The sequence below is a fragment of the Trachurus trachurus genome, assembly GCF_905171665.1.
Source record: "Trachurus trachurus genome assembly, chromosome: 23".
NCBI classification, from domain to species: Eukaryota; Metazoa; Chordata; class Actinopteri; order Carangiformes; family Carangidae; genus Trachurus; species Trachurus trachurus.
The window spans coordinates 14213919-14228967 of record NC_139912.1 but is presented as its reverse complement, the minus strand read 5'-3'; the positions used below and the strand labels follow the sequence as shown (position 1 = coordinate 14228967).

Below are 15049 nucleotides of genomic sequence, written 5' to 3'. Positions count from 1 at the left end.
TCTGGGTTTAAGGCTGGTCTGTGAGCGCACACTCAGATTGGAGCACATCTCCTTTACAGTGGAAGTAATTATTCTATGGGGATGTTATAGTTTAAGTAATGAAGACTAATTAAAATAATGTCATCTCTTACATCATATGCCACATGTTGGACAATGACCTGATGTTCACAAAGCATTTTAGTCCATGGATTAAGTTAAATCAAATATTGGATGTGTGTATGTGATTTTTGAGATCCCTGAGTGAATTGAACAATAGCCTACTGATCAATCATTTTAGTCAATTTAACAACTGGCCAAATTAATTAATGTATGTAATTATGTGATTATGTTACTGTAGTGCCTTAGGTTTAGTAAGTGTGGTAATGTTGCCCTCTGGTGGTTAAAGTATAGAACCAACAAAGAGTCGGTGGTTTGGTTCTTCTTCTAAGTGGTTGTTCCAGCTGCACCCTGGGGTGAGGCTGCTGTGTTCCTGCTCAGGTGTGTTTACCAGTCACCTTGAGGACATGAAAATCATCTGCAAATCATGCCGGTGCCGACTGCAGTTCAGTAGTAGGCTAGTAGTTCAGTGTGCGATGTTCTCTTTCTTTTTTATCTATGAAAAATATCCTTATCAGAATGAGATTATAATCTGCGTTTATAACATTTTTGAAGATGGTATAAAATTATATTTGTCAGTGTCGATATTGAAAAGTAGGCTACTTTCTTTGACTCCAACAGGTAAACCATAGGCTACTCATAGCTACCTGTGTAGCTACTTTTCCTTGCTGGACATTAATTAATTAGGCTAAGTGGAGGCAGCTGGTGCATTTACCAAAGTGTTGCATTTAAGTAGCCTACCTGGGTTTGATTTAGCCTACTTTAGTCACATTTATAGTAAAATACTGCACTTGACTGTCACTTGAGTGGTAGCCTACAAGTTTTTTTTTTCCCATCGACATTTTGCACAAACTCATAGCCTGTGGATGAAAACTGGTGTGCCCGGTGTGACTGTGACAGAAGTGTGGACTCAGTTCACCCGAATAAAATAAACAAGACCTGATTAATCGATCACGGACCACGAGGTGTCGGTCGGTGCTGCTGAGCTCTCTCTGTCTGTCTGTTGTCTCCTCTCGGCTGTCTGTCTGTCTGATATCTGTCTGACCACACTACGCTCGTCCGCTGCAGAAATGGCAACAACAGTGACTCTGAACACCGGTGCACAAGTGCCCATCGTTGGACTGGGGACATGGAAGGTGCGTTTTGTTTTGTCTTTTGGTCCTCTGTCTGCTATCCGACCTAGCATCAGTTGTAGTAGTTATTTAACTTGTGAGGTAGCTAGTTAGTTAGCTCGACGCGCCGATAGAAACGACACGGACGCGCCGTAAAAAAACAAAACAAAAAAAAACAACACAACTTTCTTTAAAACACCTGCTGATATTTCACGGTGTATTAACACTTTTATATATGACACAATACTGCCGGTTGTCGTTTTTAGTCAGTGTGTTAATACAGCACCACCCTGTGGGATTAAGCTCAGTGGAGTTTCTGGAAACATGACTTGTCCTGCAGAGTCAAATTACAGCGCGTTGACGGATCTCTCACCTAACCTGTTATTGTGTGTGTCACACATGAACATTATAAGGTTTTGACATTGCATGGTGCTCTATTGCTTGTTCAGTTGTAATACAGTATCAGACAGTTACCCAGAGCAATTTAAATGCAGCTTAATATCAAACTGTAGGCTAATGTCCCTAGAATTGAACACAGTGCTATGCAACTTGAATGTGCATGCTTATTTAATCTGTGAATGTTTTATGCTGCTGTTTGGACTGTGATACAAGTTGTACGTTTGTATCCAGTGCTACAGTGAGACACTGTATGAGTAACTAGTCCTGTCTTTTCAGTCTGAACCCAACAAGGTCCTAGAAGCTGTGAAATCAGCCATAGCAGCAGGTTACAGGCACATCGATGGAGCGTACATCTACCACAATGAGACGGAGGTAGGAGAGGGAGTTCAGGCCATGATCAAAGACGGTGTGGTTAAGAGAGAGGATCTCTTCATAGTGAGCAAGGTGAGTTGCTGGTGAATATGTATGTTGTCGTATTTCCTCCCACAGATGCGCAGAAGAACATTGATTTTCATATTTGTACTGTACCATATTCAAAGTGTTGTTGTTGATTGAGATTTCTGCTCATTGTGCCTGTGTCTTTTCATCTCATAGGTGTGGTGTACTTTCCATGCAAAGTCCCATGTCAGAAAAGGCTGTGAGAAGACTCTCAGTGATCTTAAACTGGACTACCTAGACCTCTATCTAGTGCACTGGCCCATGGGTTTCAAGGTAACACATCATCATATCATGGTTGATGTGATGTTGATGTGTAAGCAGTCACCATGTTGAATGCCCATGTGCTATGCTGTCTGTATATGTTTTTAATGAAGTATGAGGTTCATAGTAACAGCTTCAGGCTATTATTCTATTCTCATGTCACAGTCTGGCGGGGAGGACTTTCCTTTGGACAGCAATGGAGAGACCATCAATGATGATACTTACTTCCTGGAGACATGGGAGGTGAGTGAAACAGACAAAACCACTCACCTCACCGCACTCACCTCTCAGAACAAAGGTGAAACTGGTGAAACAAGCTTTCAAGTTTTTGTTTTGTTTTTTTGTGGTTGAATGATTTTAGGGTATGGAAGAGCTGGTGGATGCTGGTTTGGTCAAAGCAATCGGCGTCTCCAATTTCAACAAAGAGCAGATTGAAGCCATTCTCAACAAACCGGGCCTCAAATACAAGCCTGCCAACAACCAGGTACGTTAAATGATTTGTTTACTCAAGCAATGTCACCTTGCAGCGATATACAGTAGCTGCTTGATACACATGACACATTAGTAGAACAAAGTGACAACACTGTTTCTCCTGGTAATTAGTCACAGCCAAACAAAGCCTCTAATCCACTGGTTCATCAAAAAGGTTCATTACAAAATGTTTTCTTTGACAAAATTTGACAAATCAATCATGAGCCTTATAAAGAACAACATATCTCTGCTTTTCCTGCTATATACCACATTATTGATGTATTACTCAGTAAATTGATTATAAAGAGTTATTAAAGATAAATGAGATTTCTGTGGAAAGGGAAAGTTTTAAAGACAGCTTGGGTTTGATCCTCTTCTTACTTACGTAACTACAACAAAAATATTAACAAATACACTTTTATCCGAAAACTGTTTGTCAAGTGGTTTTCTTGCATCCATTTTTATACTCAATACAGCCCTCATTTTAACACAACATCCCATCACTACTGGTAACTATAGAGATATCTTGCGTAAGCAGCCGTTTTAGATGTAATACGTTTGTGTCCGGTCTTCTGAGGAGATGTGAAGAAAACAGATACATTTTAAGAGCTCTGTTCTTTAAGGGCAAGAGGCCATAATGGCATTATCTGTCTCCTGATATCAGGTCTAAGAAATAAATGACCTGTTAAGTCCTAATGGGCCACAGCAGCTTCCCCTCAGGCAGGGACAATTAGCTGAGGTGACCTTATATTTTTGCTGTTTTTCAAAACCATTGTTCACCATTAACGTCTTATTTTGGCTGGTTGTGTTGTATATTAAATTACGGCACTCTTCCTCTTCTGTCCTTTATCACTGCACACACCAAACATGGAACAAAAGAGTAGAACATCAATAAATTTATCAATTATTAAATGATGCCAAATAAACATAGCAACCATACAAATGTCCCCTTGTGCTTTTTTTTTTGAGCCCATAGTGGATTATTTGAAACTATATTTTCCAAATCCTGTCCTTGCCCTAAGCAGGAAGTCATAAATTGGTTAAAATTAAAGAATTGAATTTTGGTAATATAACAAAGTATAAAGTGAACAGGAAAGGAATCCACTGAATAGGGATTGTATTAGACATATTTACAAGTCTAGACAGTTATACTTTGTTAAATCACCACTGTACCTTGTAAGTAAATCATTTCTGTGCATTTAAGAAAAGAAAAACTTCATAAAAACAGGATATATTGATGGCCTGAATAAAATGACAAATGGTTAACCTGCTTGGTATTCATGGTTTCTGCAGTGCTTACCAAATATCTGTGTGTTTGCCGCACCAGGTGGAGTCCCACCCATACCTGATCCAGGACAAGCTGATCGACTACTGCCACTCTAAGGGCATCTCAGTGACCGCCTACAGCCCCCTGGGCTCCCCTGACAGACCCTGGTTCGTAAACACAACAATCAGAGTCATCGCAAGATAACACACAGTATTTTCTACGATGCCACAAAGTGGTCAGTTGTCATCGCTTTGGTCAGTTTCAACTTGTGACTGCTGTTCCTCTTTATCTGTTTAGCTGGTATCTATGTGGCACATTGTGTCACGATTTTCACATTTCGAGTACATGTTTCATAACGGCCCACCTTTGTGGCCGAGTTTGATTCATAGTACAGCCTTTTCTAACATGTTTCCATTATTTTTGTCTGCCGTTGCAGTTCCATCCTGTTAATATTCAATGTCTGTGAGTCCTTTAAATGGTCAGAGAGATGTATTTCAATTGCAGGGCTAAACCAGATGACCCATCACTTATGGAGGATCCCAACATAAAGGCCATTGCAGAGAAATACAAGAAGACACCTGCACAGGTACAGCATACATACACACACGCACACTATCTTAAACAGATTAAAAGCGTAACTGGACTGAACAAAGCTTTAATGAAAAAGAATGCTTGTTCCTCTTTTGTATTAAAGTAGGGCACACAGATCATCAGACTGTGTGACTCAATCACAGCGGTATCGTCATACAGGGAACAACATGCACTTAAAGTTGTGACCCATGATCACGTTCACATGTTTACACGCTTCCTCCTCCCGTGCCAGGTCCTGATCCGCTTCCAGGTCCAGAGGAACGTGATCGTGATCCCCAAGTCCATCACGCCTCACCGCATTCAGGAGAATTTCCAAGTAATTAGCTTTAGACAAATTGTTGAAATATTTTCTGGGATTATCCTTCACCCTGCATTACTTGCTTTCTCTTTTGGCTCGTGCATGAAAAACTGTTGTTTAAATCGTTGCAGGTGTTTGACTTTCAACTAACTGACGAGGAAATGAAGACGATATTAGGATTCAACAGGAACTGGAGAGTCTGCCCCATGCAGTGGTGAGACTGTGTATCATTATGCACATTTTTGTGTTTTTGTTACACCGCTTAGATCATGTTGTGTGTCGGACAACAATATTTTCTATCCCTCTCTTTACAGGAGCACAAAACACAAGGACTATCCATTCAATGCTGAATTCTGAAAAGAAAGGTGCTGATTCTCCACAGGTTTACAGCGGGAGCTGGGTTTGCTTCTCAACCTTTAGACTGTTTGCATTCTGTTGTCCAGAGCAGTTTGAACTGCTGATGTGACCTTGCATCAGAATTTTGTTTTCATGCATTATTTCTCAGGAAACAAAAAAAACTACCTTTGTTCCTTGACTCCATACTGTGATACAGTGTTACATGCACTCCAAATATGAATTTACACTCAACGCTTTGAGCTTTGCACTTAGATACCAAGTTACTATTTTCCTTATATGCTCAGTGTTATAGTTTTACTCAGAAAAAGGAGTTGCATAAAGTTTTAAGTTACTGACTATCCAATATTTGTGCCATATACAATACATAGTATTTTAGATTTTAATATGCAAGTAACAGTTCCAAGTAATTTACGCTTGTAGTGTTACATGTCAGAGGAAAAAACATAGTATTGGCAATTCTCATTACCAAACTGAAAGGTAAAACAAGCCAAGTCAAGACATATTTTTATAGCCCAAACGTGATACAACCAGTATCATACATGAAAACACTCCTTGTTTTATTAAATCATGATTTCTGAGGGATTAGTGCCTTAGGATATAACTTGTTACAAAATAATAACCACTGTCGTCTCTGAAATGCAGAACACGTTTTGTCAACGAGTAACCTGTGAGTCATGTGTGGCACTTTGTGGTCATGTGTGTTGACCGTGTTACAAAATAATCACTTGCACTTCCCATGTCAGCTGCTTTTGTAAAGCATCAACAATAAAAGCCTGTGAGGAGAAAATAAAACAATGTTGTTAGTTTTCTATTCAGCTGGGCGGTGGTGATTCCTCACACATCCACTAGAGGGCAGAAAAGCCAACAGTGGGATCGAGGTGGGTGAGTGAAAGAGCTGCACAAACACACTCACATTCATCTCCACAGTAAAATGTAGTATTGCCATTGAATTGTGGAATCAAAAAAATACATCTTTACTTTGCTTCCTATAATAGTTAATGTTTAAAAGTATCATGACTATTGTTATTCTTACGTGACAGGTGTTCATATTGTGACAAACGTTATGTAACAGTCATCTTAATGAGACTGTCTATGACGAGCATGATGTGTGAACAGCAGTGACTATTTATTACCCTTTTGTTAGGCAGGAAATTGAGCGTCCTCAAGGACAAAGTCAAAATAATCTCAGGTGTGAGTCGGCAAGAGCTGAGATTCAAACTAACGTCATAAAGACAAAGGATTCACATCACAGTAGGTTTATTTTAAGCTTATCTCATACAGAAAGACAAACAATGTTACACAAGGAAGTAAAAACAAACAGTCATTGTCAGTACAGGGGATAAACGGTTTAAATATGCAATGAAAATGAAATAAAACAGTGAATGTGGACTAAAATTAGGTTGAATACTAGTCGTTGTCAAACCCATTCTTTGTGTGAGTTAAATGCTGGTGCTTTTTGATACAATTGAGTTAGATTTCCAGAACAATGAGTTTTATCATGATAACACTGTGATCAGAGCGACCTTCATGACATAAAGAATTTCTGCTTGACATTTGTCTTAATTTTACTGATGACTGCTATCAAGCATTTAATAAAAACTCTCTTTCTTTCGTTTTCTTTTTACCCATTTTGGCCAAGGATACATAAGATACACAACCTCCAGCAAAAGCTTGATAAGTAGAAGTAACTCCTCTGCATCTGTCTTGATAAGCAAGCAAGTCCACAACATGTGGACCGAAGAAAACGACTTCTCTGATGAGTCAGTATTCTGCATTAAGGGGGAAGTCTTTGTGGTTTGAGCCCCTGTAGGAAAAATAAGAAGGTTCAGTTTGTTAAACTGATAATTAAAGCAGATCAGCTTCACGGCCGTTTCGGCTAATGCTGCGTTCAAGGCAGGCTTTTGAAACCGTAAGTTACAGCTTCAAGTCACAACTACGACTTGGTAGCGTTCCAGGTAACCCGTAGCTCGTGTTTTTACCATCCTGTTGTCTGTGAAAGTTCCCTATAACGGCCACTCGTAACTTCCGACCCGTGAACTCGTACCAGATCGAACTGGTATGACTTCACAGGAAGGAAAAACACAAAGTACGAGTTTCTTTGAACGCACCATGAGTTAGCAGCCCCCGCCCTTGTCAGGCATCAATTGGTCCTCGTGCTACGTCACCACATTCACGCGCATCCCTTGGCTGCACACACAGCCCTTCATGCCGTTCTCTCTCCTCATTGGATAACACTTGTATCCCACAAGGAAAATTTTCTCCTCGGGTTACAGCAGAGCAGAGTGACGGAGAGACTCGTGTTTAGGCTGAAATACTTCATGTAAGTGATTGCTGACGGAAAATAGGACTATTTAGGACTTATATTAACAAAAACATTCCACTGATATCTGCTTTAATAATGTAATCTGTTTCTCCCTTCACACCATTGCCTTCCTGTCACCTCACCATTGCATTGAGAATCCCCTCCAATTCCTGTTTAAGCCCAGCAGGGTCTTCATGTCTTCTTCACTCAACTCAAAGTCAAACAACTGAAAGAGAAGGAACAACGCCTTAGACAAACCACACACAAAAATTACTAATGTTGAAATTAGAAGTATAAAGCTCATAATCAGAATATGAAAGCACCAAAACTGTCTAGATCTGAAACATCTGGGTTGAACACACAAATTCAGCTTCTGAAACTCAGATCGATATACCTGGAAATTTTCCTTGATCCGATGCGGTGTTACCGACTTTGCAATGACAATCACGTTCCTCTGGATGTGGAACTTGATGAGAACCTGGCATGAAAACCACAACATTATCTAAGCAATAATCAGCCACCACCCACAACATGTTTGTGTGGCTACATTTTTGGTGGATCACCAAATACTAGTAGGATATTGTGTTTAAACTCTCGTGCTTGGTGGTTTGAAAACAAACCATGTCATCCACTACATGACAGTGCTGGTTTTTCTTCCTTGCTGTCTTCTGTTATATAAATGATTGCATAATTTCAGACAAAGCAGTTATGTCCATATTGGGCATTTCCTGTGTGCACCCGTTGACCGACACAAATCATCACTACAGTACAAGATCTGTTCATTTGCTTGGCTGTCCGCTCGTGCTACTACTACCTGATGTGTGATCTACAAGTAACCAACACAAGTATGGAAGCTTGAAGTAGCAACTAGTATGTGTTCATTTACATTTCATGGTTCAGTTTTACGGGAATGAAATAGTAGTCAACAAACTTAGCTTCATAGTCCATTACAAAGAAGTCGTCCTACCTGTGCTGAAGTCTTGTTGTGCTTCTCAGCAATGGTTTTGATCTTAGGTTCCTCCAGCAGAGATGGTTCATCAGATGAAGCCCTTGTATAAATTAGACCAGAAAAGCATGAGTAACACTTTATATATCAAATTCCAACATTTTTCTTGTGAGTGCTGTGTGCAAAAGTGGCATTTCCTCTCACCAAGGTCTGTCAGGGGAACCGAGGGGGCTGTAGGCCGTCACTGAGATGCCCTTTGAGAGGCAGTAGCTGATGAGCTTCTCTTGGGTCAGGTACGGGTGGCACTCAATCTGGGGAAACACCCAGATGCCTTAGCTTTTAGTTCCCTCTTGTGTTATTTTGCAGTATATACACACTGATACATGCTGGGGATCATGTTTTTTGCACCTGGTTGTTGACTGGCTTGTATTTGAGGCCTGGTTTGTTGAGTACAGCTTCAATCTGATCTTTGTTGAAGTTGGAGATACCGATGGCCTTGACCAACCCAGCATCCACCAGCTCTTCCATCGCCTTAACCACAACCAATGATACCTCTGTTAGATCACGAGGATTGGATTGTCAATTTGAAATTTAGCACCATGGCACTTGAATTACCTCCCAAGTGTCCAAGAAGTTGCTGCCATCAGAAATGATCTTGCCATCCTCATCTACAGGAAAAATTTCATCACCTGGCTGCAGTTGAAGAAAAATAAAAGTTGTCAGACATGAAGTTGGGTAGAAATGGTAAACACTGAAAAATGTTGGTTTGAATTTATATTTTTATGTAACCTAGTGGCATTAGGGGCAAATCAGTCCAGGTGACAGGACAGTGATGTGCAAACCTTGGTTCCCATAGGGAAATGCATGAGGTAGAGGTCCAGGTAGTCCAGTTTCAGGTCACTCATTGTCTTCTCACATGCTCCCCTCACCAGAGATGGAAGGTGGAAGGTGCACCACAACTTAAACAGGTAAAATCAGACTTAATGTGGGTGTGATGGCAGTGATACTGTAGTATGAGTGGGTTGAATAATAAATAGTAACATAATTCCAAGCACAACACTGTTACCTGGACGAAATCTCAGCTAAAAACTAAAAACATATATGTTAGCCTAGATTTTTCCCCCCAGGTTTTCTGTAAAAATGGAACATGTATACATGTAGTTTCTTTAGTGTTTAAGAAGCACCCATGGCGTCAGCTGCAGCGTACCTTACTGACAATGAATAGGTCCTCCCTCTTCACCACTCCTTGATCAATCATGGCTCGGACCCCAGCCCCAACTTCTTCCTCATTTTTGTACACATAAGCACCATCGATGTGCCGGTAACCAACTCTTATAGCCTCTTTCACAGCTTCAGTGACCTGTCCCTGTTCTGCCTGTGGAGGCAAGGGGACATAAAAAGAAGGAAATTGCAGATGAGAAATGGATAAGTTAGACACACTGGCAGTGATGGAGGTCGTTTGTATGTTGCTGCAGCTTTAAATCAGTGAAACATTAATGAAAGGGGTTAGTTGTCTTAGTCAATTCAACCAGTTTAAAACATTCCTACACGAATCTTTCCTGACAAAGGTTAGTCTGAGGTAACATGTTAATATTTACCCTGCTGTGTCTCTGTCAGTGAAATGAAGCATGTCACTGAACTGCAGTTGCACTTATTAAATACAGAAGTAATACTATACTCTGCAGGTACGGTGGATTTGGGCGGCAAAGCTGTTGATTCATTACATGAAAAACACATAGCACAGTTAATCCAGAGCTAAAGCTAAAACACAGTTTCCACTCAGCTGTGTTATCTACCACATTCTGAGGCAGGGTCAACCAGTCTGCAAAGTACAACATTGTTCAGCCTTACCCTCCATGTTCCCAGACCAACAATAGGCATCTTGGCTCCATTGCTGAGTGTAACTGCAGGTATCATGCTGAAGATCTTTGCAGTTCTCAGTCTCGCAGGATCAATCGACAAGCAGTTTTTCGTGCAAGTGGACTGTTACTCCGCTGGACTCGGAGGGGAGGCAGGCTGTTGTTAAAAGAGGAGGGGTCAATGGGCAGAAAGAGTCTGTCTGGGTTTGATTAGTCACGTCTTCTTTGAAGGCCTTGTAGGCTGCTCAGATCATGGAGATACAGAGACAAGAGGCACCACAGGAGGGGTGTAGCACACAAATGGTGAGGTTTATACAGGGTGACATCTGTTTCAGAAATTAGAAAATACCTGCTTTCATGTATAATGACAAGTTGGAAGTGATGCATTGCTCTGAGGTGACATGATGCCTTTCTCTGAGTCATGTGCTGTTCTGTTTCTTACATTTTGAGTGTTGCAGAGTTGAGACATTTATCAGCTACTGAAGTAGGCCACACATACGCTGTAAAACAAGCTAATTCAAATGCATTGATCTACATCCAACGTGTTTTTATGTATTTTTTACTCATGGTCCACCCCTACAGAGGTGTTTCTATTTGCTATTTCTGTGGTTTCCCATCTACAGAAAAGGAGAGATGTCACTATATGACCTGGGTGCAAATGGATTTCCATTTTCATTTCACTTGAATATCACACTCATATGTAGAATATTATAATGCTGTTGTAGAATATATTATTTTAACATAGTCCCGTTTTCACTTCTGTACAAAACAAAGGAAACATGAAGTGTTCAAATAAATGCATCCTATAAGTAGATATCATGGACATACTCCCAGTTTTAAATATCTTCTCTGTAAGGAAAGTACTCCCTCTACTGGATGTTATCCTGAACAACAACTTTCTAGAATATCTCTTTGCACTATAGTGACAAAACACTGTTTTGTCTCACTGATGTGGGTCTGACAAAATAACACAAAGTTTTACTTTTTTCATTGAGACCTGGCATCATTTATTCCCTCCTGCAAAAAGCTGTCATCACCAATTGAACATTTTATTCTATATACATGTCATATTTAATATACTGCGATTTGAGAAGCTTGGAAACTTGTAATACCTATTCAAATGTCCCAGAAGCATGTTAACCTCCTGTTTAATATTATATTTGCATTATGATTAAATTAATGTTTTCTATTATTAACTCCAGACAATATTCTAATCAACATTTACACATATATTTTATCATATACATTTTAATATTAACATTGCCTAAAACAATAAACTATGTATCTGATTAAGATTAACTAATGGCGATGATCTTTTCTCTCACAATAAGAAAAACACATGCATTCACTCCTGCAACTTTTTATTCATTACTTAAACATTATGCAACCAACCAACATTCAGGATACTATCAAAGTGCAGATACACACACACACACACACACACACCATGCACACAGACAAACACACACACACACACACACACACACACACACACACACACACACACACACACACACACACACACACACACACACACACACAAAGTGCAGACATCAGACAGTGACATTAACATAGCACTGTCTCTGAAAGATAGGCAACATGAAGAGCAAAGGTGCTTAATATTGCACATTATAATCAGTTCAGGAAATTTAACTTTTCAGTCCCTTCAGCTTCACTGGCAGACGACCCCCAGGTTTACATAAGCTTCAGAACAACTGGTTGCAAAACAGCTGAGAGAGCACACGAACACACTCTGCGGTTTAGTTTACCAGTGTTTGTCACAGGCCTGATGTTATTTTCCTACCCTGACCCAGTGAAGGTAGATGCATCTCTGTAATAAGAAACTTAACGAGGTAACAGTTGATAATGGCCAACTTGCACACATCTCCGGATGTGAAGCTCCGTTTTCACAGCAAATTTTGTCGCAAGTGCTTTGCATCCAAATTTGTATTAGTTCAGCTGTATCATTCAATCTTTAAACTAATGATTAAACAAACTGTACAACTCTAGCAGTACACAATGCTAAGGTCAGCATAGCCTGGTTTTTATAGTAGCAAAGAGTCCATGTTGCAGAAAACACAATAATAGTATGGCCCGATTAGCTGTAGAATCAATGTTTTTGCAAAGTTACAGCTAATGTTTGAGAAATCTTATTGCCTCACTGCTAACAAGAAAAAATATATACTGGTAATATCAGTTAAATGATCTTTTAGCTTCAGGCCATACCTGAGTCTAGTAGATTGTACCATCATAAAATGAACACAAGTCAAAACAATGAACCTGGAAAGCTAAATAATGGGGAGGTATATGAATGACTTACTAACTATTGCTTGGAAGCAGCCGTTTATCAGGCCAGCTTGGATATTTGTTCCTAGTGAGAGTTACACACAGTAAAATTACAAAAAGCCACAGAAAATCTATTCCACCAAGTGATAAATTAGATATCAATTTCCAAAACCACACAAAAGAAGAGGCAAACACCGTCCCGAAGTGGCTGCCCTCTGTCGAGCAAGGCCTTCTGCTCGTCTCAGGAGCAGTCAGTGAAGGTGGTCACCATGTTGCCCCTACGCTGGGTCACTGTCCTGCAGTGCTGCTTTCCTGAGCTCTGGAATCTTGTTTCAGTCCTGGTATTGTCCGTATTAAAGGAGAAGGTCTTCTCCATGTTGTCGAACATGTCAAACAGTCCGTCCCCGAAGCTTCCCTGCTGAAACTGTCGTCTGTGCCTGTTCATAGCCTCCTGGTGGGCCTGGAAGGCGCTGTCAAAGTGTCTCTTTTGATGGGCCTGAGCGTGGAACTGGGCGTGAAAGTCTTTGTGTTGTTGATTTAAGTCTTTCAAGATGTCATCAAAGTTGAAGGAATGGAAGTGCTGCCTGAAGTTGTAGTTGCCACCACCACCTCTTCCTCCTCCTCCTCCTCCTGCTCCTCCTCCTCCTGTATGTCCCTCCCCTGGTGACGGCCCATGACCAAACTGGTTGTACTCTCGCCGCCTCTTGACGTCAGATAATGTTTCATATGCTGAAAGAGACAAGGAAGCCTTTCACTACATTGTTGGTTGCTATGACACTGCCACACAAACTATGTGAACATATTAAGACATTGTAGCGAAGTTTAGGCTATTATCACTGTAGCTGACAATAAGCTACATTAACTTTTCCAGTGCAAATGTATTTAACATAAGACCAATTATGTAGCTAATAGGCTCTAACACACATTGTTATGATTTGGCTGCTATTATGATGACATCACCTGACAACACTTGTAAGTAGTTGTCATTGTCAGGTGTGTCTTTGAGAGCAGATCTGAAAGACATTCATAAAACACTATCAATATACACAATATGATCTCTACATGTTGTGGAACTTAATCTATTTGCAACTGAGCTGACATTGACATTTAACAATTGGTCATATTTACTTTATAACTGTATTATAATCTCAGGATCTAAGCCAAAATTATAAAATGCATTGATGTGATATTTTTAGTGAAAATACTTTACTGACCCTCTGCTATTTCTCTGAACTTGTTCTCTGCATCCGGCTCCTTGTTTCGGTCAGGGTGGTACTTCAGGGCCAGCTTATGGAAGGCCTTCTTGATCTGGTGATCAGTGGCATCTCTGGGTACCCCCAGTATGTCATAGTAGTCTTTCTTGGCCAGGATAAATTCTGAGATCAGCAGGACGTGCACTGCTAACAGCAACACAGAATGAGCTGTGGCCATACTGCTGGTTTTGGCACCTTGTTGCGGCTGTAAAAAGAGAGAGAGGGACAGAGAGAAAGAGAGAGGGGGGGTGAGACCAGTTTGACAACTCTGTGAGTGTGAACGACGTTTCACACACACCACTGCGACACAGGAAGACTCTGAAAACGGTTATAAGATTAAAAGTTGAAGACGACTCTTAAAACAACAGCCTAAATAAAGGACATGCAGTTAAATAATGTTAAATAACCGCACTCTGTGTAGTTTCACCAAATAGACGTTATGGAGAATGACAACTCACTGTTTTGGTGCAACAGGAGAAAACCATAAATAAACTCTCTCCTCATAATAACACCCCATTGCTTGTTCTTTGTTCTAAAAGTCAGAAAAGACAAAAAAGCAGTCGAAGCGTCTTAAAGAAGGCAGCTTACCTGGAGACAGGGTGACACGGCCGGGGAGGACAACTTCTATCTACCGCCGACAGCTCCAGCTGATGGGAAAGGCAAGCTAGCAATTGTTGACGAGCTGCATTCCTGAGCTGTAACACCACGACTCGCAACGCTATTGGTTCGTTTCGCAACTCTCTGACTCAGACCTTTCTGATTGGTGGATATAGTGCGCACGTGGAGAATGTTGGCGAGCACGAAGAGAATACAGCGGAAGCAAGATGGTGAGCTACAATTGAAACTACATTTCCGTCTTCGCTTCATTAATCGAGAGGCAAGATCTAAAAAATATTCCCAGCCGTGTCTAGTTTGTATCATTTTATTATCTTATCATTGTTCTTTTTGTATAACATAGTGGACGAGCCTTCAAGGGTGACTTTTGCGTAAAATTATTAACTTCATTAATTGCTTTCACATAGCTGTGCAACCGTTTCTGTCCTAGAATGTACGTGTACGGTCTTGACAACAGACGTAACGTCCGCTACGAGAACTACAACCCGGAAGTGGCCG

The 15049-nt window shown here is 40.6% G+C and overlaps 3 protein-coding genes across 3 annotated transcripts; 1 reads left to right on the top strand and 2 right to left on the bottom strand.

The window, feature by feature from the left end:
* Positions 1–1073: 1073 nt before the first annotated feature.
* On the top strand, positions 1074–6085 carry LOC311006795 (aldo-keto reductase family 1 member B1-like). Its single transcript, XM_083999757.1, has 10 exons — positions 1074–1232; positions 1884–2051; positions 2202–2318; positions 2472–2549; positions 2668–2790; positions 4105–4211; positions 4549–4630; positions 4868–4951; positions 5065–5147; positions 5248–6085. Exons 1-10 carry the CDS (start codon positions 1167–1169, stop codon positions 5288–5290), a joined length of 951 nt encoding a protein of 316 aa, XP_083855883.1. The 5' UTR covers positions 1074–1166; the 3' UTR covers positions 5291–6085.
* A 595-nt stretch (positions 6086–6680) lies between these two features.
* Positions 6681–10551, bottom strand: akr1b1.1 (aldo-keto reductase family 1, member B1 (aldose reductase), tandem duplicate 1). Its single transcript, XM_083999286.1, has 10 exons — positions 10390–10551; positions 9746–9913; positions 9381–9497; positions 9154–9231; positions 8947–9069; positions 8743–8849; positions 8560–8641; positions 7987–8070; positions 7736–7818; positions 6681–7094 (listed from the first exon to the last, which is right to left on the bottom strand). The coding sequence occupies exons 1-10, from the start codon at positions 10453–10455 to the stop codon at positions 7052–7054; spliced, it is 951 nt and encodes a 316-aa protein (XP_083855412.1). The 5' UTR covers positions 10456–10551; the 3' UTR covers positions 6681–7051.
* A 1220-nt stretch (positions 10552–11771) lies between these two features.
* Positions 11772–14624, bottom strand: LOC311006297 (dnaJ homolog subfamily B member 9-like). Its single transcript, XM_083999072.1, has 3 exons — positions 14525–14624; positions 13898–14141; positions 11772–13412 (listed from the first exon to the last, which is right to left on the bottom strand). The coding sequence occupies exons 2-3, from the start codon at positions 14112–14114 to the stop codon at positions 12925–12927; spliced, it is 705 nt and encodes a 234-aa protein (XP_083855198.1). The 5' UTR covers positions 14115–14141; positions 14525–14624; the 3' UTR covers positions 11772–12924.
* Positions 14625–15049: the final 425 nt, after the last annotated feature.

Bases quoted from the DNA above. Each gene is read 5' to 3' on its own strand.
- LOC311006795 (XM_083999757.1), top strand. From the start codon at position 1,167: ATGGCAACAACAGTGACTCTGAACACCGGTGCACAAGTGCCCATCGTT. The intron at 4,952-5,064 runs GTAATTAGCTTT...AAATCGTTGCAG, and splicing joins GCATTCAGGAGAATTTCCAA to GTGTTTGACTTTCAACTAAC. The intron at 5,148-5,247 runs GTGAGACTGTGT...CTCTCTTTACAG, and splicing joins AGAGTCTGCCCCATGCAGTG to GAGCACAAAACACAAGGACT.
- LOC311006297 (XM_083999072.1), bottom strand. From the start codon at position 14,114: ATGGCCACAGCTCATTCTGTGTTGCTGTTAGCAGTGCACGTCCTGCTG. The intron at 13,413-13,897 runs GTCAGTAAAGTA...TGTCTCTTTCAG, and splicing joins GTTCAGAGAAATAGCAGAGG to CATATGAAACATTATCTGAC.
- akr1b1.1 (XM_083999286.1), bottom strand. From the start codon at position 10,455: ATGATACCTGCAGTTACACTCAGCAATGGAGCCAAGATGCCTATTGTT. The intron at 8,642-8,742 runs GTGAGAGGAAAT...AATTTATACAAG, and splicing joins GGTTCCCCTGACAGACCTTG to GGCTTCATCTGATGAACCAT. The intron at 7,819-7,986 runs GTATATCGATCT...CTTCTCTTTCAG, and splicing joins GGATCAAGGAAAATTTCCAG to TTGTTTGACTTTGAGTTGAG.